We start from the raw sequence: 22,519 nt of genomic DNA on the forward strand, positions 1-22,519 counted from the left end.
ACCATTTCTTACTTGCCATGATAACTCAGTGGAATAAACACTCCACTGAGCAGAATTGGGACTGTTCATTGCTTGCAGTGTTTTGTATAGCTATAATGACCAAAGACTCAAATGCACACAAGTCCATAGAGTCTATGGGGATGTTTATGCCTACCCAACTGTCAGAGTCTGACTGCTAGCTCAGGAAGATAGACTGGATCGATCAGGTAACAATCATAAATGCCAGAATTATGATTTTAAAAAATAATGTCATTGTTCCACATTTAGAAAAACACTTGAGACTTTGGTTAATAAATTATTTAAATTTCATTGAATCAGTTGAGACTGTAGAAAATAAGTGGTCAAGTGGTTTTTGGCCTGTTATCTTTGGGTGATCCATTGGAGGAGTCATGAAACTTCAAACTCAAATGCCAACCCAAACTCAAGTCTTATTTGAATGCTATTTTAGATTTCACTCATGAGTTAGCAGAGCACAAGTGGGGCAAGTACTGAAGTATAATAGCACCATTTATATATGCACAGGTCTAGAACATCAAACTTCCAGAGATTTGACATGAATTCTACTTTGAAAAAAAAATCTTATGTTTCCTTTAAGAATCGAGAGAATCAGAGATGTTACAGTAATACAGCAACTGCTGTTCTGTTTCGTGGCATAAAGTAGTCTTATGCCTAGTCCAAACTTCCGAAGCAAATTTGTCACATTAGGCTAATAAAAAATGTGTGTTTTACTTGAAGTCATCTCTACATTTAAGTTTTATAAATATTTTATTGTTACATAAAGTGCTCTTAGTATTGCAAAGTGCGGCAAAGGTGTAAAGAGTGATTGTATCTATTATTTGAGTAACCAGGCCCCAAAGCTGATACCTACCGCTCCAACAAAATATCAAACCCCCTAACAAAGGTCATCTTACTTAATTTAGGTTGGGTTTCAAAATATTTAACATTATATATGATGACTACTATTTCAGTTTTATTATTTAATATTATTGGTATTTACTTGGAGTTTTATTTATTATTTAAATACTAACATTATTTGAATAGCACTCAGTCAACAAGAATTACTTACTGATGAAGCTTCATGAAGCTGTATTTAAGAAAAAGTTAGAAATATAAAAATGGCAAAGAATCTCTAGAGGGAAAAGGGTTCAAGGGCTCTTCATGAATCTTGTTAAACAAAAGGGCTTGGGACGTAGTAATGTAGTAGTAATGTCTGAACCCTTTACTTGCTTTAGTTAGGTACAGTGAGGCACAGGTGGATACTGAGCACATTTCAGCATGTAAGATGGTTCTAGGATCAAGAGTGAGGTGCAGTGTTGAACCAGAACAGAAACTATAGATGCTGCAGAAAATCAGATGCCAAATGAATAAAAAAATATATAATAACATTCTTTTTTTTTTTTGAATGCTTGTCATCATATGGTAGATTTGTCAAGTTTTCAAAATGAAGTGTTAAACTAAGAATCTTTTCTAAAACTGTGAATGTTTTGGGCATTTGTCAAGGTCACTGATATTTTTTAAATCTTTTCATATTATTGGGTTTTGGGCTGCATGATGAGATAGGCATTAGATTTGTCCTTAGAGTTTCAGCTACATCCCTTTTTGCAAGTTTTTTTGCAATGTGTTCAGAAAGAATGCTCATTTTCAGTTTTTAAAAACATCTTTCATTTGACTTGAGTAGTAGAAGACTATGATGCATAGATGTCATGATTTTCTCAGAAGTGACATTAAGTTCATACTTGTTACTAATTAAAACCTTCCCAATTATGCTGGGAAATATCAACAGCACATTAAGTCTTTTGCGTCATACTTCTGCTTGTATTTTCAAGTTGCACTTCTCCATATTCTCTTGCAAGATCTTAATATTCATAATTGCCATGTGGAAAACAGCAGGTGCTCATCTATCTCAAATAGCTAAATATATAGATTTTCAATCAGTTCATATTGATGAAGTGAAATTTAAATGAAACCAGGTATTTTTAGAAAGATCTTTCTTAGGTGAGTACTCTGTGTACTGCTATGTAGTACCATACTACCATCAAACAAGCATTATCCCCCATGTGTGTGACCCAAGCTTGATGAGTTTTGATGTGTTAAAAGTTTTAATCACTTTGCCGTCTGCACTTCTTTCAGCATCCAAAATTCAGCATGACCTTTACAGGTGTAGCCAGCTGAGTTCACATTCGGTCTTTTAGCTTGGATGGTCTGCTGAATTTCAAGGCTTTTGAGAAGTACAATAGGAACGTTTTGCTAATTGTATTGTGGGCAAGATTCCTCATAGCTCTTTACTTGATGTCTTAAACAAAAACACAGATAGACCTCAAAAAGATTCTACTGTGGGACTACTGCAAGCAGACAGCTCTCCAAATGACCAGAAGATGGTGATGATGTAGAAGCCAGGGCAGCTTCTCATTCTCCAGGAATCATTCTGCATAGGCCTTCCCCTGGGTCTCAAATAAATGGACTTTTCCGTTCTGACTGATACAAAATATACCTCACATTTTAGCTGTTCAATTGTTCTATAGCATTAAGTAGATTAAATATTACTCTTAATATTTAAAATAATAAGAAGCATCTTCTGGTATTTGTGACTTTCATACTAGTTATGCTTTTAGACATGGTAGGTTGTTTCATTGAGTTCTAAAGATGTTTGTGTTCTCTGTTACAGAAGTCAGATGCTGTAAGAGTCACCACTTTCACTGGCTGCATGGGTGAGACCTTTCTAGACAGCAAACCCATAGGACTGTGGAATTTCAGGGATATAGAGGGAGACTGCAAAGGGTGTGCTGTCAGGTAGGTAATGCACTGACTGCTTCTTATGGTCCTTTGTGAACCTGTCCGTGGGGATGCTACAGTCTGTTGTAAGCAGTAGGAAATTCTGCAGCAGCCATCAAGTTCCAATGGACACCTATGAGCTGTACACTAAGCTGAGAGTTATAGGAAATACAAAGTTAGATTGCAGTTATATCAAGCAGTGAAGCAATGGATTTGAGTTGTAATGTGGTCAGTGTCTTAACAGAATTCAGATGGTGTAATAGTGCTGTGGTGCAAAGACTCCACCTAACCAGTGGCCGGGATTAGTCAAAACATGAGAGAGTGTGAGATCTACAGTAGGACAGAGTCTGGCATATGGATAGGGTTTTGCAGCAGTGGTGTGTGTGCCTGCACATCATGCAGCACAGGGCAGGGTCAGATGCCTCAGAGTGGCATTCACAGCCACCACTGTGAGTGAGTAGAGACACCAAAGGGGAAAGCTTTTTGTTTTCTCAAAAGAGAAAGAGATATCCTGTCCTGTCAGTGGCCTGTGGTTCCAGGTAAGGTAGGTAAATGACCTATCTGGACAGGACCAGGAGTCACATATATATAGGCTCAGAACTCTTTTCAGGAATTTTTGCAACAAAATAAGTTACTTCCTTTCTGGTGTGTCCTTGTCCTTGAAGAGTTGCGACCCATCTTCTTTCCCATTTTCCACTGAGCTAATCTCAAACATGTTTCTGTGCCATACCTCATCGTCAAAAGCCACACTTGTGAGGAACCCCATCCAGAGGCACCACCTGATACTATGGCATAGTTCTGGGACTTGTGTAAAGAAGAGTGATTCTGCATCTCTCACATCCTGGTTCGTGGCTTTCACAGTAACCAATTGCATGGAAGCATCATTGTCCTCTTACATACTCTTGTTTTTTAGTGAATTTGGCAGTGTCAATATATCGTATAGAGCTCATGCTGTGTTAAGTAAAATAACTGTAGACTCAGTCAGAGAGGTTAAGAGTAGACTAGTTTTCAAACAGCAGCCTAGTTTGAAAACCTGCTAAGTCTTAGTTCTTTAGAAATGAACAGCTGTGAACAGAAACAAATTTGGGAATAACAAATGTAGGCCCTTGATGCTTAGGTCAAAACTTAAGGATCATGATGATGGGTATATGCATTTCAGTTCTGAGCAAGTCGTAGTGGAGGTACCTGAACTTTATGTGGATCTCTGCCTAAACTTAATTTTCTCATTCATTAGTGATAATGTAGATCTACTAGCTTGGAGCTGGGTGAGTGGGAGAAAGATTGATAAAAAGAATACTAGACTTAAAATTCATGAAAAACTGTATTAAAAGCTCCCTTTTACCTTAACCCAACGTTCCAGTATCAGAAAGAGTCCAGTTCTCCAGCAGAATCTATTTGCAAAAACTTACTGTTAAATGTAGCTATGTAGGGCAAGAGAGCTACATTCAACATCATTGTATGTGTGTTAAGTTAAATGAAAAACATGCCCATAGCCAGTATTCCACATGTATATCCCTTGTTCAACTATAATTATGTTTCTGATTAACTGAAAGATTACTGTCTTGCAGCTGTCTGATCTGTGTCACAGAGATGAACAAGAGTCCATCATAAGAAATATATTAAACAATCTCAGAGCTTCATCTTTTCTGCTCTTTCATGACAAGAATGCCAAAAGTCTGTGGAGGGACTGATGCTTCTCCTCTTGCGGTGTTTGTAGTTTGTGGGTAAACAAAGAATCACAATTTCCAGGGTTTTCACTCTGGCGCCCTCCAGAAGTTGTAGAGACACTAGCAGTAACAAAACCAGGACTTATTACATAAATGCTATTTTATACTGAAGATTGCAAAATGACTTGTTATAGACCCCAAGATATGTACAACAGGCCCAAAAGTGCTTTCTTGTTGGACAGTTAGTAAGCTGAGCTGACCTAACAGCCCCACTTGTCAGAATGTGGGTTTGATATAGAATCAAACCAAGTTCAGGAAGACACCCGAAAGATGACATCTTGCCCCTTGCTCCTTCCCACTTCCCTTTCCCCCTCTCCCCCACACTTCTTTTTTTCTCTTTAACCTCACATGGCAAAGGAAACTGGTTGAAATTGCCCCTTTTCAGCCCGCAGGTGGCAGATGGTGAAGGGACAGTCCAGTTCGATGGCGACAGCTATGCAGTGGTGAGCCGCCCGATTCGCTGGAACCCTAATATTTCCACAGTCATGTTCAAATTCAGGACCTTCTCGTCCAATGCCTTGCTGATGTATCTTGCTACTGAGGACTTGGTAAGAACAAACAATTAACCTCCACACTCCTTACAGATTTCATGCCATCTTTACAATGGCTTAGAAATTAGAAGACAGAAATTGAATCTAGCACTGTCCTGGTATGATGCTGTTTGATATCCAAGTGAAGACAGACAATGTTACAGTGTGCAAGCTGCCTGCCTAGGGTTAACAGACTTGTGAGCACATCCAGTTGTTAAATCCCAGCTTTTCTGAAATTATTAATGATTAATACATTTATCCCAAATATTTACCTGTACAGACACTGCCAGTTATGGTTATACTTTTATAGTTTAAAATATCATAAGAGGAAGCAGGGAGAAGGAGAATATGGAAAGAGACAACTCTTAGATGGAAGTCCTACTAATCTATCGAAAAAGTTTGTTTATAATGTGAGTGGTATTAAAGGGGAACTGAATGGTGCAACAGTGTGTGATGGTGATGACATTTTTTATGAGATTTACAAATTGTGCCTTTTACTGCTAAAAGAGAGACTAGAAACATTAGTTATAAAGGTACTCAGGATTTTAATTTGTATGCATTATCAAATGTGTGTGGATAATGGGAAAAGTTATAAAAACATCCGGCTGGATTCTCATGTGAATTGGGAGTAACTCAGTTTCAGTATCTCTGATCTAGACTGATTTGTAAGTCTGACTGGGAACAGTGTCCTTTTCTTATCCTCCTTTCCTTATTCTTTTCATATGGGCCAGTATTTATGAACAGCAGTCCTCAGTGATGTCTGGAAGAATTATTGAGCTCTCACTGTTTTACAGAAAATCTGTCTATGTAAATAAGTCTTATTTCAGATTCCTGTGTTTTGGGAAGATCATCAGAATTTCTGGAATTATTGAGGAGGGTGTTGCCTTATTTCCTCTGACCAGCTTTACTAAAAGATAACATTTTATTACTATAGTGAAGTACTTATGTCATTTTTATAATTAATTTTATAGTTGAGTATTGAAAGTATAATATAATTATTTAAGATAATTTATATAATTATTTTGTATGATTATTATTAATTTAGGTAGTTTTTCTAATTAAAAATTATTTAGTTGAACTCATGGGAAAACACTGGGATCTGGAAGGCAGTGGGTCCCTGATGTAATTTATTTTTTAAAATATGGTCCCACAATATGAAAACATTGAGGATGCTCTTTCTAGTGATACAGGGATAAATATGTAAAAGCATGTAAGCATCAAAAATACAGTGTTTGTTAAATTTTACTCTTTTCTCCTTAACATAAATTTGTGTTCATATACATAACATTATTCTCAGTTTTGCACAAATATTCAGCACATAGTAAAGTATTGCCATTCCTTCTAGATCTGAACACAGGTAGAACTAGCTGTGAGCAAAATGATTACTAAACTTCTAAAACCAAAATTTCTCTGATGCACTCATGTTCTAGTTCCACCATTATTTGCTTAATGCCTTTCATGCTATCCAGTTCCTTGGCTATTTGTTTTACTCTTTGTATCCTGCCAGATCTTCTGTAGATGCTGAGGTGTATACCATTGCTCCAGTCAGCATCTTCAGTTACTGATTAACTATTGGTATCAGTGATTGATGAGAAAAAGAATTCATAGATCTGTATGGCTCCGTCAGTACAGATTACTCTTGGGAAACGCTTGGTAAACAGGCCCATTTTAACATCCTTACTATTGTTGTTTTCTATCTTGTAAGTCTAACTGTAGCTGAGATATATAGTAAATATACTATCTGTAGTACAGACATATAGTCAAAACTGAGTATTAGTTTCAAGTATTTATAATGCATAGAATCATGGAATATCCCAAGTTGGAAGGGACCCATAAGGATCATCCAGTCCAACTCCTGGCACCACACAGGTCTGCCCAAAATTTTAGACCATGTGACTAAGTGCACAGTCCAAATGCTTCTTGAACTCCGACAGTCTTGGTGCCGTGACTACGTCTCTGGGAAGCCTGTTCCAGTGTGTGACCACCCTCTTGGTGAAGAACCTCTTCCTGATGTCTAGCCTAAACCTCCCCTGCCTCAGCTTGACGCCATTCCCTATCACTGGTGATTAAGGAGAATAGGTCGGCGCCTGCCCCTCCACTCCTCCTTATGAGGAAGCTGTAGGCCGCGATGAGGTCTCCCCTCAGCCTCCTCTTTTGCAGGCTGAACAGGCCAAGTGCCCTCAGCCGCTCCTCATACGTCTTCCCCTCTAGGCCCTTCACCATCTTCGTAGCCCTCCTCTGGACACTCTCCAACAGTTTTACATCCTTTTTGTACTGTGGTGGCCAGAACTGCACACAGTACTCGAGGTGAGGCCGCACCAGCACAGAGTGGAGCGGGACAATCACTTCCCTTTCTGTCTTCAATCTAAGAAACTAAAAGTGCAGACATCCCAGCAAAACTCTCTCTGAATTAGTAAAAACTTCAATTAAATTAACAATCCAAAGGGGAAGGAGAGGGGGAAAATAGAACTTGCAGCAGACTTTCATACACTACAATCCTAGGCAGTAAACACTAAATTGGATTTTTTTAAAAGCTTGCAAAAAGTTGTCTATTGTCACTCAGAAAATAAAGTGTTTATGTAATGTTATATGCCTCTTACCAAAATGAACAAGAATCATAATTTGCATATTTAATCCCTTTCATTAACAGAAGGATTTCATGAGTGTAGAACTCAGTGATGGGCGTATAAAAGTCAGCTATGATCTGGGTTCAGGAACAGCTTCTGTTACCAGCAACCAAAATCATAATGATGGCAGATGGAAATCTTTCACCCTGTCAAGAATTCAGAAGCAAGGTGAGTTCCTGTGGTGTTAACGCCATGAGCTTCCCAGTTACCTATTTCATTATGGGGAAAACAATGTACAAAATTGATGAAATTATGAAATTCTAGTGGTTTAGGAACTTCTTTTACTTAGATTACAGATGTGTTGGGCTGCATCTGAGTGATTACAGTGTCAAACAGGACTTTTATGATAACCTTTTGAAACAGGTAGCTTATTTTTCATGCATAATTCTGCTTTACAGCTGTATAAACTGCGTTCTAAAAAGCTCCTGAGTGGGAAAATAAAGAAACTTTTTCATCAGTTCCCTGATGTTGTTCAAAATAATAAAATAAACCTGCGTAATTTTTGTTAGGACAGCAATAGCTTTTTTGCTGTACAGTTCTTTCATACTCAGCATATCCCAAAACTCCTTTAAAAGCAATGCGTTAAATACTGATAGTACAGTATTTCAGCAGACAAGCACAGCAGCCATTTACAACAGACTTCTGTGGCACAGTGTGCCTTTATGTGCTAAAGTTTCTGTGCCTTCTGAATCTTCTGAGTCACCAAGAGCCCCATAAATATGCTTTTCCTCCTCCGACCTCTTCAGTGCCAGCTCTCCACCTGACCTTCGCATCTCAAATACAGACTCACTCTTGTCATTTGGATGAAGTGGACTTGAGAGCTGGGCAACTCGTCAGAATGACTCAAAGCTCTCACCTCTAGATTTGCTGCACATTGTTTATATCCAATTATCTTAGCCCATACTTAAAACATACTAAGATAAAAATACAATGTCACATAATTGTAATTTCTTCTTACCATTCAAACACAATATGTGTTTTTATAGAAGATACTGGTATAGAAAATTAAAGCAAAGAAGTCTATCCTCCATTCAATTCTCTTTCACTCCTGAAAAATGAATAGTTTGGTTTCAGGTTTTTTACATTCTTTCTCTCTTTAAAGGACGTTTATTTAGTCAGCTGCTTCTACAAGGGACTCACCTGTATATTAGAAGTAATTTCTTGCATTTAACTGTCTGGGGGGAAGAAAAGGAAGAAAGGAAGAAGGAAAGAAGCAAGGAATAAAGGAAAGAACTCTCTTTGCATTTCTGAGGAATAATGTTCCCTTCTTCCTTGGGGGCTACACAGCACTTTTCAGTGTGTCATGTCTCTCTCAATGAACCTTAAATTCTGTATTAATCCACAGACTGAAAACATGGATGGAACATGTATTTAAATAGGATGGTTTTATATAGTTCATCAGTGAATCCAGATTGAGATTAGACATGTCAGCAATTGACTACTTTGGGCTGAAAATTGTTTAGAGCGACTGATTGCCAATCTCTTAGGCACATCATGATAATCCTTAACAAACTTTTACTCTAAAGAAAACCTGCTCAAGTGTCAACCTTTGGACGGAAATCACAAATTAAATATAAAATGATCTGTTCTGTCTTGAGTTTGTCCTGAAATGTTAGCTCCAAATTACACTGACACAGAGAACATACCAAATTAAAACTGGTTTGGAGAATATATAAAAGCATACAGAATTGCTATATCTCTTCAGAAAAGTGTGGGTCTCCTTATGTCCATAACTGGCAGTTTGGAAACCCAGTGTTTTCACTGAAAAACAAACAAACAAAAAAACTCCTTGTCTCTCCCTTCATCTGGGAATCTTCCAAATATTTTCTCTTTGATTTCTTACACTGACATAATTGTTTGTATCTGATTTTTGAAACTAATCTCAAATTTCTTCCAGCTAACATATCAATTGTGGACATAGACACCAATGAAGAAGAGACTATAGCAACAACTTCTACAGGCAGCCACTCTGGGCTCAACTTAAAAGGACATGAGAAAATATATTTTGGTGGATTGCCAACCCTTAGAAACCTAAGGTAACGTGGCTCAAACCACTTTTTTTTTTTTTTTTTTTTTTTTACCTGTGGGGAAGGAAGGTAAATGAAGTATAATCTTATCGTGTGTATCCATTTATTGAACTCATTTGCAGTAAGTGAATGGTAGATTCCCAATGTAGTCTACATTACCACACCAGACCAAAACTTCACTTGTACATTTCAATGTTGGTCACAGTTCACGTTATACAAATACAAGGTAAACTGTTGTAATGGTGCTGTACAGCTTTCTGATGCTGTTCAGAGCCATGATGGAGCTGGCTTTCTCTTTTTAAGTCTGTTTTCTTAAATGATGAATAGAATTTATGACTCTAATCATACAGAAACACCTCCATACCTCCACAAAATTAATCACAAGTGTTTTACTTGTGCATGAGTAGAAAAACTGAACTACAAACTACGCCCTGTGGGATTACTGTTAAATGGGCATGCATGTCTTCATAATCCGGGTCACTATAGTTTCAATACATCTAAAAATACGGTGTTTAGAAATCACTTAAAATTATTTGTAGATGTAAATTCCTAGACAAATTAAATTCCTAGACAAACTAAATTCCCCTTGATATATGTAATATAATTGGAATGAAATATGTCAACCTTTTCACTTCAGAAGCCTGACCCTGAATTTCTTTCTCCATTAAAGTTCCTGTTATATATTTTTAAAACATTGCATATGATTATTGATAAACTTAAATTTTAATATAATAAAGTAACTGGATAACAGACTCTTGAATTTAGTGTGTGTATTACATGGTTTTAAATAGACAAAAAAGCTTACTTAAGGCTTAAATGAATATTCAGCAGTTTTGCAATTACAAGAACAAGAGAATTCTGTGCTACAATGAACAGATGAGCAACACAGAAACAAGCCCATTAATCCATGTCAGCTTTAGCTAGATGGCATAATGACAGCCTTAAAGTTGTTTTGTGTACAAGGAACTGGTGTGATTAGTCCACAGGCTGTTCAGTAACTAAAGGAATGGACACGTTAATTTATTAGGTTAATAACTGACCTCTGGTGTCAAATCATCCAGCAATAGAAAGATCTAAGCTATTTTCCTCTTGAAATTTAGCACTATGTTGTGTAATTGTGAAATCACACCAGCACATTATAAAATATCTAGAGCAATTATATTTCAACAAATCCTTTGTGGTCGCTCAGAAAACCAGTGTACAGCAGCTACCTGGACCTCTGGTAACCATTTTGCCTACAGCTGTAGGCAAATCGATCATTGGTGCAAGATGAATTTTAAGGTAAATTAGAGTCAAAAATAGTGAAAAGGGGATTAAAGCAAAGCTGAGCTACTGCAAACAATAGATGCTGAGGTCCCTGACTTTGTAATTATCAGGTTGTGTCAGTTCTGCAAAATTCTTTTACATGATTTGCTTTTTACTCACGACCAAGTACAGCAACAAATTATAAAAGCTTTCTGATGTACTACATTTTAAAGTATCTGTTTTCAGAGTAATCCGATTAATTATGATAGCCTAGTAGTGTGTATAGAAACTCACCATCCATTATGTGTTTATGTATCTGCTTCACAGTGAAATATTTTGAACCTTGTTAATGAGTATCATTTGCTATAATTAATGTAATTTTGATTTTTTTTTTCTTTCTCTCTCATCCTAGTATGAAAGCAAGGTAAAGATAATCAGATTACTTGCATGACTTGCATGTGTCTAGTAAGTGCAGCTTGAAAGCACAAGCGGCAATGCAGAAGCAGCGTGTGGGTAGTATTTATACCAGCTGTTATGCTAAGGCTGTTAATTCAGCGAGTTGCTCCTGCTGCAACAAGCAAAGCTGCTTCCAAGTGCTTAACGCTGTCATGTTACATGCTGTGCCCACACCTACACAATCAACTTTTATTTTCTTCACACAGCTGCTTAATTCAGCTGTGTTTGTTTATTACACTGGAATGCATTGCAAGCAAAGCTACAACAAGCTGTATTTCCAAGTTTGGTTAAGATCTCTAGTCTGTAAGAACGGCATAGTCCAGGGTCAGGCAAGGAGCAATGCACTCCAAGGCTGTGAATTAATTCCGGAGATGGGTATGAAAGCTAGGTGCAGACTTTGGTGAAATTTGCCACTTCTAAGTTTAAGAACTGGGGAGAAGACGGGGGATGACACTTATTTGTTACAGTGTTTTCAGTTTGCAGCTATTTGCTTCCAGTTTTGCTTTGAGCTTTCAGATATGAACTGAACTTGACTCAGTTTTGCAGCTTAATTCACAGGTTGAATTAGAAAAATGTAACTTCCCCACCGTGATCCAAGAGACCACTCTTTTAAAATCAACTAAAAACAACTTAGATTATTTCTTCTTTCCATCCTCCACTCTTTTCTCATGTTGACTTGAAATCGATCCTATTTTGGAGAAGAAAAAAAAAAGAAAAAAAAAAAAAGCCCAATAATTTTCTAAGATCTGAAAGAACTTGGAAAGTTCATTAAGAAAACATCAAGCAAGTGTTAAATGTTTACAGGGCCTTAGGGTTCATATGAGTTAGGAAATGTAAGATAGCAGGAACTGCCTGTAACCAGAGAGCAGGAGGGCAGTCTGTAATTGAAAAGGACAAGAGGGCGTAGGAATATGAAGGGGTTATGGACGACAGTGACAGGAGTGTATGGGCACTGTTGACAGGGACACGGCAAAAGGGTTCTGCTGCTGGTAAATGAGTCTCTAAAAGAGCTGGGGAAGAGCTAGGAAAATCAAAAATGAAAGATGATCGCAACTACGTGATTGTAAATAAAACAGAATAAGGATTATTTTAGTAAGCCAGATGGTTACTTTAAGTTACATACAGGATGAAAATTTGCCAGAGAATACATTGCGCTTGCTAGGATGGCTATAATGCAAAGAATGGCTTTCGGTACCAAAATATGCAGCTAAACAGTATCTAAGCAAAATGGTTTTATTTTGTAATTAACATTCTTAAAAAGCTTTTCTTTCCTTGCAGGGAGTTGAGTGGTGGGTTTTTGGTGTGTTTTTTTTTTGTTTGTTTCTGTCCTGTCCCGTCCCGTCCCACCCCCCACCCCACCCCCCCCGCCTTGCGTTTTTAACTCCTTATATATTTTCCAAATTCATTTTTCTTTCTTTGAGCTGCTCACGTTATTCAGACATTCTACTAAACTGCCAACACTCACGGGTGACCGTAATATTGTGAGCGAATTAACTAGTGCTTTTCTTTTGGGATTTAGTTTCCGTGGTATGAATGGCAACATTTTTTTCTGAATTGCCTTTATAAGGCTTTTCTCCTTGCAAACCTGGTTCAGATCTTACCAGCAGTTACAGTCTCTCTCTGGTGTTGCCAGGCTTGGAATATGCAAATTATATTTTTACATTCAAGTATCTTTAGTGTAACTTCCAGGAGATTTCTCCTTTCTTCAGGCTTCCAGCTGATCAGTCAAAACCTGGAACTTTGCAATTCTGCTATAGTATTTCAAGGCTTGAATGGGTAGTTGGGTTCTATAACAAACTCAAGTGTTTTGTTTTCTTTAACCGCCCAATAAAGTCAAGTGTATTACTATGTTTAAAATAAACATGCAGCTGTTTTCATAGGAAATATACTGGAAATATAAAATGTAAAGAAATCAAATGTTAGTCCATGTGACCATAAAGGATTCCCAAAGCACTGAAAATATCAAGTGATTTTTTTTTTTTTCAATCTTTGGCAAATACTTCATAAATATTTATATTCTGCAAAAGTTCCTTTTTCATTAAGATCTAGCATGCATAAAGATGAATGAAACATCTGTCTTCCAGTCAAGGTTTTTCCTTATTGTTATGATTTTCCAGTTTGCATCTTTCTTCTTTGCCTAAAGAATAAATACTTATTTCAAAGCTCACTGTCACCAAATGTGACAACACTCCTTTACCAAAAGAAAAAAGAAAAAGAAAAAAAAAAAAAAAGAGGTCTATTGCCAAAAGGAGATGAAGCTCCTGTTACACCTTTGTTGAGTGATGAGTGCATTATGTACTGATAGGTGGCAGAAGGCAAGATGTATTCATTTGTGTATATGTATGTATTTAAAAAAAAAATCAAGCATCTGTGCATCTCAAAGTGCATGTGTTTGCATTTAGCTGCCTGTGCGCTTGCTAAAGTCTGGTCTTGAAACTAAATTGTACTTTTGAATTTCTTTAGGCCTGAAGTGAACTTAAAGAAATATACAGGTTGCCTCAAAGAGATTGAAATTTCAAGGACACCATATAATATTTTGAGTAGTCCTGATTTTGTTGGTTTAACTAAAGGATGCACATTGGAGGTTAGTCTGACTTTAATATATTTTGGTCTTAAAGGGCATAAATGTTTTCTGGTTTATGGCAGAACATTTTTAATGTATAATGTGTATTCAGAAAAAATACAGAGATCTAACCTAAACATCAGAACTATTTAAGAGAAAGAAAGATTAATTAGTCTGATCGGAAAGTAGATCAGTTTTCCAGATCCTGACTTCTTGGACAGTATTCCTAGACAGTTGTGATATAACTGTCTCAAAAAACTAGGATTTTCTACAATGTTTATCAGCTTTGTTTCAACTGACTGAAATGGGAGTTATTGACATTAATGAAGATAGGATTAGGCACTGATAATATTGCAAAAACCTTTAAAAAATGATGCATACAAAATTCAAGGATTTAAAGATGTTTTTAGACAATGCTTATTGCAAAATCATTCTCTACAGAATGAGTGACTTTGAAAGCCACGGAGAGCCTCGGGGTAACTGAAACAAAGTCACATTTAGGGTAGGAAATGTAGAACGCTTATTGCTACAAGATACCACTGAAGTTGTAGGGACATTTCTTACTGATCACTCAGAATGTACAACATTGGTGTTATTATTTTAACTTTGAATACTGCTCAAGTCCAATTATTTTCAACTGTTGCTGCTTCTAATTAACAGTCTTCTGGTTCATATAAAAGTTGTAGAATCCTGATTCAAAATTATGGAAAGAATATAGTAATTTTCCATGGAAACAAAGAGTCTTATATAAAAATAATATTTCAGGTGACAGTTGTCTCCTGATTAATACTTTTTATTTCTTCCCTGGAAACATATGCTATTTAAGATAATTTTGCAAGAATATATGTGTTCTAGAGCTGCATATCAGATAACAGTACAGTAAATCTAAATTATTTGCTGTTTACTTGATGCTCTCCAAAACACTACTAATTTCCTTTGAACAGTAACTGGAACTTGGCCAGCATAAACTAAAGACAAGTAACCACTTTTGCTGTATTCATCACTTCTACCTTCATCAGAACAAAAAGAATACAATAATAGGACTCTTGGATAAGGTGTAGACTAAATGGATATGTCATGAGATGGCCATTTTTAATCTTTTAGGTTTGTGGTAAAGCTAAACTGTAAACAACCAGATTGCTCAAATTCTTTTAAATCTTAGTAATTTGAGTTCAGAAAAAAAAAATCTTTAGAAGTTCCTATTTATTTCCATTGATTGTAGATTCTTTCCTGAATGGGAGAGAAGGATTGTCGTATTCATTTTCTTCTGATGCTGTGAATCTTAGAAAGAACTTTTTTTTTTAGGATTATTTTTTTTTTAACTCTTGAGTTTTCTGAGTTTGAAATCTAATTGGATTAAACATTTTGTTGGTGAATTAAATAAAGTATTATCATTAAAACAAGATATGTAGGATAATTAAAAATAAGTGAAGTAAAAGCATTAAAAATAACATTAAAAAAAAAAAAAAGGCTGGATATAATAAGCTATGTAAATGCCCTGGGATTTCAGAGAAAGTTAAACATCAACAATTTTATCTGTCATAGTCATTTATCTCTATATCTGAAAACAGTTTTACTGTACTGAACAAAATGGTTAATTATTTTAGAAAAACCATTTTTTTTCTATAGAGTGGTCTTCCTCTGATGAAAGAGTGCAAGAACTGGCAGAAATTACACAAAGTCTTCATGAATATGCACAAATTTTTGTTTTGATGAAATACTCTACTCTTTAAACTGTGCTTATAGCTACAAATGTCCAAAGAGTTGGGCCATGAGCAAGGAGTGCTTCATTTGCGAGCCTGAGTCATCAAGAAAGCAATGGTGCTTAGTGAAGCAATAATAATGAGGCAGTAATGACTCATTAATAGAAAGTATTTTCTAGGCAAGTTTGAAAAATAATAGAATGTAGTTTGTGTTGTTAACAATTATACTGATTTAAAAGCAAAATCTCACTGTAGTAACTCTACGGAAAACATTCATATTAAAAAAAAAAAAAAACTCTGAGCAGATAGTTTTAATATGGGAGGATATTCTGAAATTGGACTGGAACTTTGTATTCCTGTAACCAAGAATTCCAGAAATATTCTGATGCACCAGATATAAACAGGTAAACTCATGTGTGCACAACACTTTGAAAAGTAAATTGCTTAATGGTTATTATTACTTTCCATCTCTCACAGTAGTTATATTTACATAGTTTATTATCTTAGTTAATGAAGCTGTGTGTTCATGCTCTGCTTTTAATTCTACTCATGCACTTTCCTGTCCTCTCCTTTCTGCAGAACATTTATACAGTTAGCTTCCCCAAACCTGGCTTTGTGGAACTGCAGCCTGTCTCCTTTGACTTGGGCATAGAAATCAATCTCTCCTTCAGCACAAAGAATGAGTCTGGGATCATCTTGTTTGGTACAAGTGGCACAGTTGTCCCCCCGAGGAGAAAACGCAGGTACACTCCTGCAGGAAAGCTGGAACGCAGCTCCAGCTGGAAACTGGAGGAACGCAGGAAAGCTTCCCCTCTGAGGAGAAAGCGCAGACAGACTGGACAGGTACGAAAAACCTAGCAAAAGATAAAGGAAACCCACGACTTTACCAATTTTATTTTCCACTCAGTTCTGTTCCAAGGCACTGTCATGTTTGTTCTTAAGTTAAAATTCAGTGACTGGGAAAAATTTATTCTAATATTATCCTTTATCTGATGGAAAACATGATAGGGGCTCAGAATTCCATTTTTTTATTATTTTATTGAAGCAACTGTTTTCTCTTAAGGAATCATATTTGAACATCCATTGCTTGCTGCTAAACAATGTATTGTTTTTCTATGATATAGATGTTTCATGTTGTTCTTTTTTTTTAATCAAACTTAAATGTTTGAGAATGTTAGTCCTCATTCTGAGGACTACTTCTGCACTCTTTGTGCCTGGAAACACCTCATTCCTGTTCACATAGACTCAAATGAGGACCATTCAGTTTTCCTTGAGACAATGGGGAAAAAATAATAATAAAAAAAGCTAAGAGCAATGCAAGATAAGCTCCTTGTTGTGGGATTTATGATTTAAGAGTGCTCCAACCTCTTCTCCTCGCCCTTTCTGAAGAAGAGGATAGAGACAATTTATTCAGAGAAAATACCTGCAGAGTTAGAAATTATTCAAGTCTTGAATAATGAAAAACTTAATAGGTAGACATACTACAACAAAGATAAGTAAAAAAAATGTTTGCTGCATTCTTTTGGGAAGTGATATTTCATTGTTCTCCTTCACACTTATTTTGGGACAAAGCCCTTGGTGACCTGAAGCAACACACGCCAGGAACAACACATTATAATGGCTCGCCCACGTCACATTGACTTCAGGGTAGGGGCACCTTTGTCATTACTTAGCTCTTCAGGTCACACGAGTGAGCATAACGCTCATTGCTATAGTAACTGTAGGTTAGATCTTGATATCTGCTACAACATGATATTGGTTGCTAGAGTAACTACAAGCATGATTTGCCAGCCCTCCAAATGCAGAACTCACACTGAGACCAAAGCTATTCAGGACTTGATAGATTTAAGACCAGGCCTTGGAACAGCAAAAATCAGAAGAATTTTAGGTTAGAAGTCTCTTTGCTTCCCTGCAAATAGGTATGCAGAGTCAAATTTTTTGTTGAGTCTTTCCAGCATGACTTTATTTCACCCATTCTTCATTATAAAAATACTATAGAGCCTGAATGTGGCAAAAGCAGCAGAATTGCAACTATCAGTGAACAATATAAAAGCCAGTGTAAAAAAATAAAACATATATACTAATGTAAAAACAAGTGAAATTGTTTCTTTCCAAATGTACCTTACCTTCATGTAGCAATGTATATGTTGCAGGCATACTATGCAGTGTTCCTGAACAGAGGTCGACTGGAAGTACATATCTCCACTGGAACACGGGATCCACACAGAATCACCATCAAACCAGAAGCTGGAGAGTTTCATGATGGCAGAGCACACTCTGTGAGGATAGAAAGAGCTAAAGGGTAACAAATAACCTGGAGGTGCTACAGAACATGCAGTACAGTACAGTACAATTCAACAAAATGAATGCACCAATGTCATTAGCAATGCACTTAAATGCTTCCACTGAGGCAAAGAATGTGCCTCCTTATCCAAAAATTTTCAGGAGTCAGTTCCTGCCAGTGCTTACTATTCTGCACAGCAATGTATATGTGCTTTCATAGGTTACCAGCCTGTTTCTCCAAAGACCTGCATTTGTCTGAATTGGCATTTTTAACCTTCTGATGCTTGGCAAATAAATTTTATTAATCTAATCTGTACATCAGAAATGCTGCTGTGGTGCAGTAAATCACTTTTTTGAAATGTGTAGAGAAAGGCCATTTTCAAAAAAAATAGCAACAGCACAGCAGTCTGTAACTGTTTTGATATGCCGTGTGCTGGTGGATGTACAGTGTTGCCCGGATAAAATGGTAAAACAGTGACAGTGCACAGTCCCAGGTAATCAACAGTCTTTCTTACAGCTGGAAAGCCATTGCACACCTTCTCAGACCATGTTGTTTTAACAGAATTTCACTTAGTTTCCTTTACTTTTTCTCAGCTATCATAAGAAATGCTCATTATCCCTTCATCATTGAGGAAGTGATTAGAAACAGCACTACTGTAGTAGTCAGTATTATTTATGGCCTGAAATCACCCTTGTTCCAAGCAGGGTTTGTAGGCATTTACTGTACAAACATTCAGTGGATTAGTGCACTATGTACAATGCTGTTCTGTCTTGCTTTGTTAAAAAGAAATTAGAAAGAAAATGTGACATCCAGCATGTTACAAAATGTGGGAGATTAATTGAACAGGCTTATCCAAGCATGCTGAATACTAGGCTTTACTCTTTATGCCCCATCACACTGAAGCCTCCTTGTCCAACAACTCCTGCCTGTCTGTTCCCCAGGTGCCCTCCTGTGTTCTCTATAACCTGCTTTGCTTTGTCCTTTGTCAGTATAATTTTCTGTCTCAATTTCTCTTGTATGATTTTAAAAAATCTTGTAAATAGTGCCTTCAGAAAGTCTTTCTCCCTAGCTTTGATGTCTAGTTGGAGGTAAAACTGCAAATTCTTTGGGAGAAAGAATTATTTTGGAAATGGATGACTGCATTATGCAAAACATCATGGGCCGCTGTGACAGAAAACAATTATCCAGTAATTATAATAAGCTCTAAAGAACAAAGAAAGTTCTTTTCATCAGTGCTATAGCAAGTACAGTAGCTTGACCCATGAAAGTACAAGACACAATTGCTGTACAATGCCATCCAGTGATGATGCTTGTTAGATGCACCCTCCATTTTTTCAAAGTAGCTCTGTTACAAAACAAATTGTCTGAACTTTGCAGTTCCTGTATGTTAAATGGAAGGGAAAGGATATAAATTAAGACTAACCCCCTCCTCTGCTCATTATGAACTCAAGCTTTATTTGATTAAATATGAGGGATGTCATCTGAAAACTCTTCAGACAGCTAATTGTCCATATAATTATAAACTATTTGCTTTCTCTTCCACATTAATTATAGGATACTGTTTGAGGACTAATGCACATCATTGTGTGGTTCTGCTTGGTGCCAAAATGTTTACTATGGTAATGGCTAAAGATGAGATGAAATGTATGAGTGCTGACGAAGAAGTTGACAATCAGTAGCAGTGGATAACATGCAGCAGCACAAAGGATAACTCGAGTCTTGACAGGCTAATTTTCCTACGTTTGCTCTGAAGGCAGTGAAGAGAAGTATCTTCTTTGGGATACTTCACAGAACATAAATTAGTCTGTTGCTCTGAACTGACTCCAGAGAAATCTCTCTCTTTCTGTTTCCACTGCTGAGGGATCTAGGGGAAATCCTAGAGATTCTCCTCAAAGACAGGGCTTTTAATACCCACTTCCTGCAACCCTCCAAAAAATGAACCACTTTCTTACTCTACAGATTTCTAGATCAAATGAATGCATCCATATTTATCAGGAAATTGGAAAATTTGCATGCAGTATGTCAGTTATTTAATTTAGGTGCTTAAATGCCTATCCAGTTCTGTCTAGGACTTGTCTAAAAAAAAAAAAAAAAAAGCATTTCATGTATGAAAATAGGCCCCTTTTCAATGAACATTTTCAATACTTGGTTTCTGTCTAACATTTGTATTTTTTTTAAGGGAGAATATAAGAGTTCAGTATCATTTTGCAGCAGAAAAAAAAGTGAGGTTATCTACCAAAAACTGATTTTTTTGCTATGACTTAGGGATAAAGACTACTTCTGAAAAATCAAGCTACTTACTTATAGATACACAACCTGGATTTAGATATCTAATTTTAGTCAAAGGTGCTTGAATAGTTAAGTCCTGGTATTTATTTTCTCTTGACCACAACTGTAACATATTTGAAATTAAAACTGCACTTGATAGATCATATCAAAGTTTATAGATACAAATGCATCTTCTTTGTGGTCTTGATTCTTTCCTGGCTAAACTCTATTAAATACAGTCAAATAACATAAAGAAATTATGCCCAGTAGCATTCTACAATCACCTTCAAAAATATGAAGTTCTCATCCATCCTTTGCGACTCAGCTCACCTTGAGCTGGATTTGCTCAAAAGTTAAAGATTTTCTGTTTCATCCTTCAATTGTAAGTTATTTCAAAGGCAGCAGTTAATTTTTTTTATCTCATTGCTATACCTCATTTTGTATGTTAGCCGTCAAAATTATCTATTGTCCCTCAGTTCCACAGACCTTACATTAACACTGCTTTCCTAGTATACCCAATGTATGGCTCGGAAAAGTATTTTTTCACTTTCTGTCCCCTTTACAAGGTTTCCTTGTAAATGTGGTACAAACCTGCAACATTTGCATCTCAGTAGCTTTGACAGGAAAGAGCACTCAGCTTTTCTCTCACATTCGAATTCTGGCCTTTACCAGAACAATATTTGCCATCACCATACTTACACCTTTCCTGTTTGCTCTTTTATTCATTTCTTGGATTGGCTTGATCAGCCAGTACAGCTGTGCTTCTGAGGCCTGCTGGAAGTATATTTTACCTCTTTCTGTGGTAGGCCCTTAACAGTGTCTTCTGTGGGAGAGCTTTGTATTTTTTAACTTTTTTAACTTGTAGCATATGCGTTACCCATGAGACTAAATTATAGCACTTGCATCAGAGTGTGATGAATAATTCTTCTGCTCTGCCATCACCCCCAGGGAAAGTAAAAAAAAAAAAGAAACACATCACTAGATCTCTTAAAAAGTGTACAGTATCTGCAGTTGATTCCTGCAATCAGAGCAGTCTGCAGCATTGCTTGTCCACCTGCAAGAAGATAATAACTTGTACAAACCAGGAAACAAGGAGCCAAACAAAATGCGACCCCATGCTGTTCCTATCCTGCTGAGGACTATATTTATAATGCAGTACAGCAGACTTGGCTCCCACCATGTCAGTGCTACACTACAAACCACTTCTTCCTGTTCAACCAAAGACTGATATTATTGCCTCTCCACAGCACAATTTTGCTGAGCTCTGTTACAGAACCACCAAGGAAGATCAGCAGTAGCTGAAAACCTTCCAGGGGTTAACATTCAGTTAATGTGAGCAGCTAATTACATAATTTGGGTTCACTCAGTGTTATAGCTGGCACATGAGTAAATGAGGCCTGCAAAATGGTGATTTTAATACAAGCAATAGCTGGAGTAAAATATCTATTTTTTGCTTTTAAATGTTTTTCACAGGATGTTTACTGTTCAAGTAGATGAAGACAAAGGCCAGACTCAGAGATTGCCAACAGACCAGCCCATCTCTGTTAGGAAACTCTTTGTGGGGGGCATTTCTTCTCAGTTTCAGATTGCACCTCTCAGAAACATACCAGCATTCGAGGGCTGTATATGGAATCTCGTCATCAATGCTGCGTAAGTCTCACGAATGACAATAAATGTCTGGTTAAAAAGGTCTGGTTAACTGCCTTGGCTATCAAAAGAAACTTCATTTTTGCAATGAATCATAATAACAGCAAGCCCTAAAACATATTCTGTTTTCTTAATACGACCTTGCTTTCTTGTCTGCAACATGCACTCCAAAGGACATGCAATTAATTAGGTGTTTTACAGCCAAGACAACATCTGTCTATTTAACCATAAAATAGACCAGAGAAATCAACAGAAACACTGTAGTAAGACTTGCCTCAGTGATAGGCATGTATGGGGTACTATTTTAAATAACGCTGATCTCCAAGATTAACCAAGTTCTGAGAACCACCGTGGAAATTAATTTGCTTTGTGGAAAGTGCCTTCTGCGGTAATTTGGAAGGAACATTTAAGTAGAAAGAAAAGGTACAATGAATAAAGTAAAATCACTATAGAAAATATTCACATAAATCTTTCTTTCACATAACTCAGGAACTTCAGTTAGGATCTCATCACCCCACACTCCATCACTGTACAGCAGAGAGAGAAGGACAGCCCCACAATGTGATTCAGCCTACCTAGACAAGCAAAGCTTGCCAATGAGGGTGCCTGTCTCTCTACACTGACTGTAGGAAGGAAAGCCAACTGCAACTATCATTTCTAATTTAAGTGT

At 36.8% G+C, this 22,519-nt stretch overlaps 1 protein-coding gene and 1 long non-coding RNA gene across 6 annotated transcripts in view; one reads left to right on the forward strand and one right to left on the reverse strand.

The window, feature by feature from the left end:
• Positions 1 to 22,519, forward strand: part of LAMA2 (laminin subunit alpha 2) — a 379,619-nt gene that overhangs the window by 340,460 nt on the left and 16,640 nt on the right. For 2 of the 4 annotated variants that reach the window (XM_083831898.1, XM_083831897.1), the window contains exons 48-56: positions 2,666 to 2,790; positions 4,885 to 5,047; positions 7,680 to 7,824; positions 9,554 to 9,692; positions 11,341 to 11,352; positions 13,848 to 13,968; positions 16,230 to 16,493; positions 17,804 to 17,952; positions 21,676 to 21,852. In XM_083831898.1, the coding sequence (XP_083688024.1) occupies positions 2,666 to 2,790; positions 4,885 to 5,047; positions 7,680 to 7,824; positions 9,554 to 9,692; positions 11,341 to 11,352; positions 13,848 to 13,968; positions 16,230 to 16,493; positions 17,804 to 17,952; positions 21,676 to 21,852 (1,295 nt within the window). The remainder of the gene's footprint in view (positions 1 to 2,665; positions 2,791 to 4,884; positions 5,048 to 7,679; positions 7,825 to 9,553; positions 9,693 to 11,340; positions 11,353 to 13,847; positions 13,969 to 16,229; positions 16,494 to 17,803; positions 17,953 to 21,675; positions 21,853 to 22,519) is intronic. The other 2 variants (XM_083831896.1, XM_083831899.1) reach the window with 1 other exon arrangement.
• Positions 16,369 to 22,519, reverse strand: part of LOC310897842 — a 42,378-nt gene continuing 36,227 nt past the window's right edge. For both annotated transcript variants that reach the window (XR_014582632.1, XR_014582633.1), the window contains exons 4-5: positions 17,777 to 17,927; positions 16,369 to 16,504 (exon numbers count right to left, since the gene is read on the reverse strand). This is a non-coding gene — a long non-coding RNA (uncharacterized lncRNA). The remainder of the gene's footprint in view (positions 16,505 to 17,776; positions 17,928 to 22,519) is intronic.

The sequence above is a fragment of the Anser anser genome (assembly GCF_964211835.1).
Source record: "Anser anser genome assembly, chromosome: 3".
Taxonomy (NCBI): Eukaryota; Metazoa; Chordata; class Aves; order Anseriformes; family Anatidae; genus Anser; species Anser anser.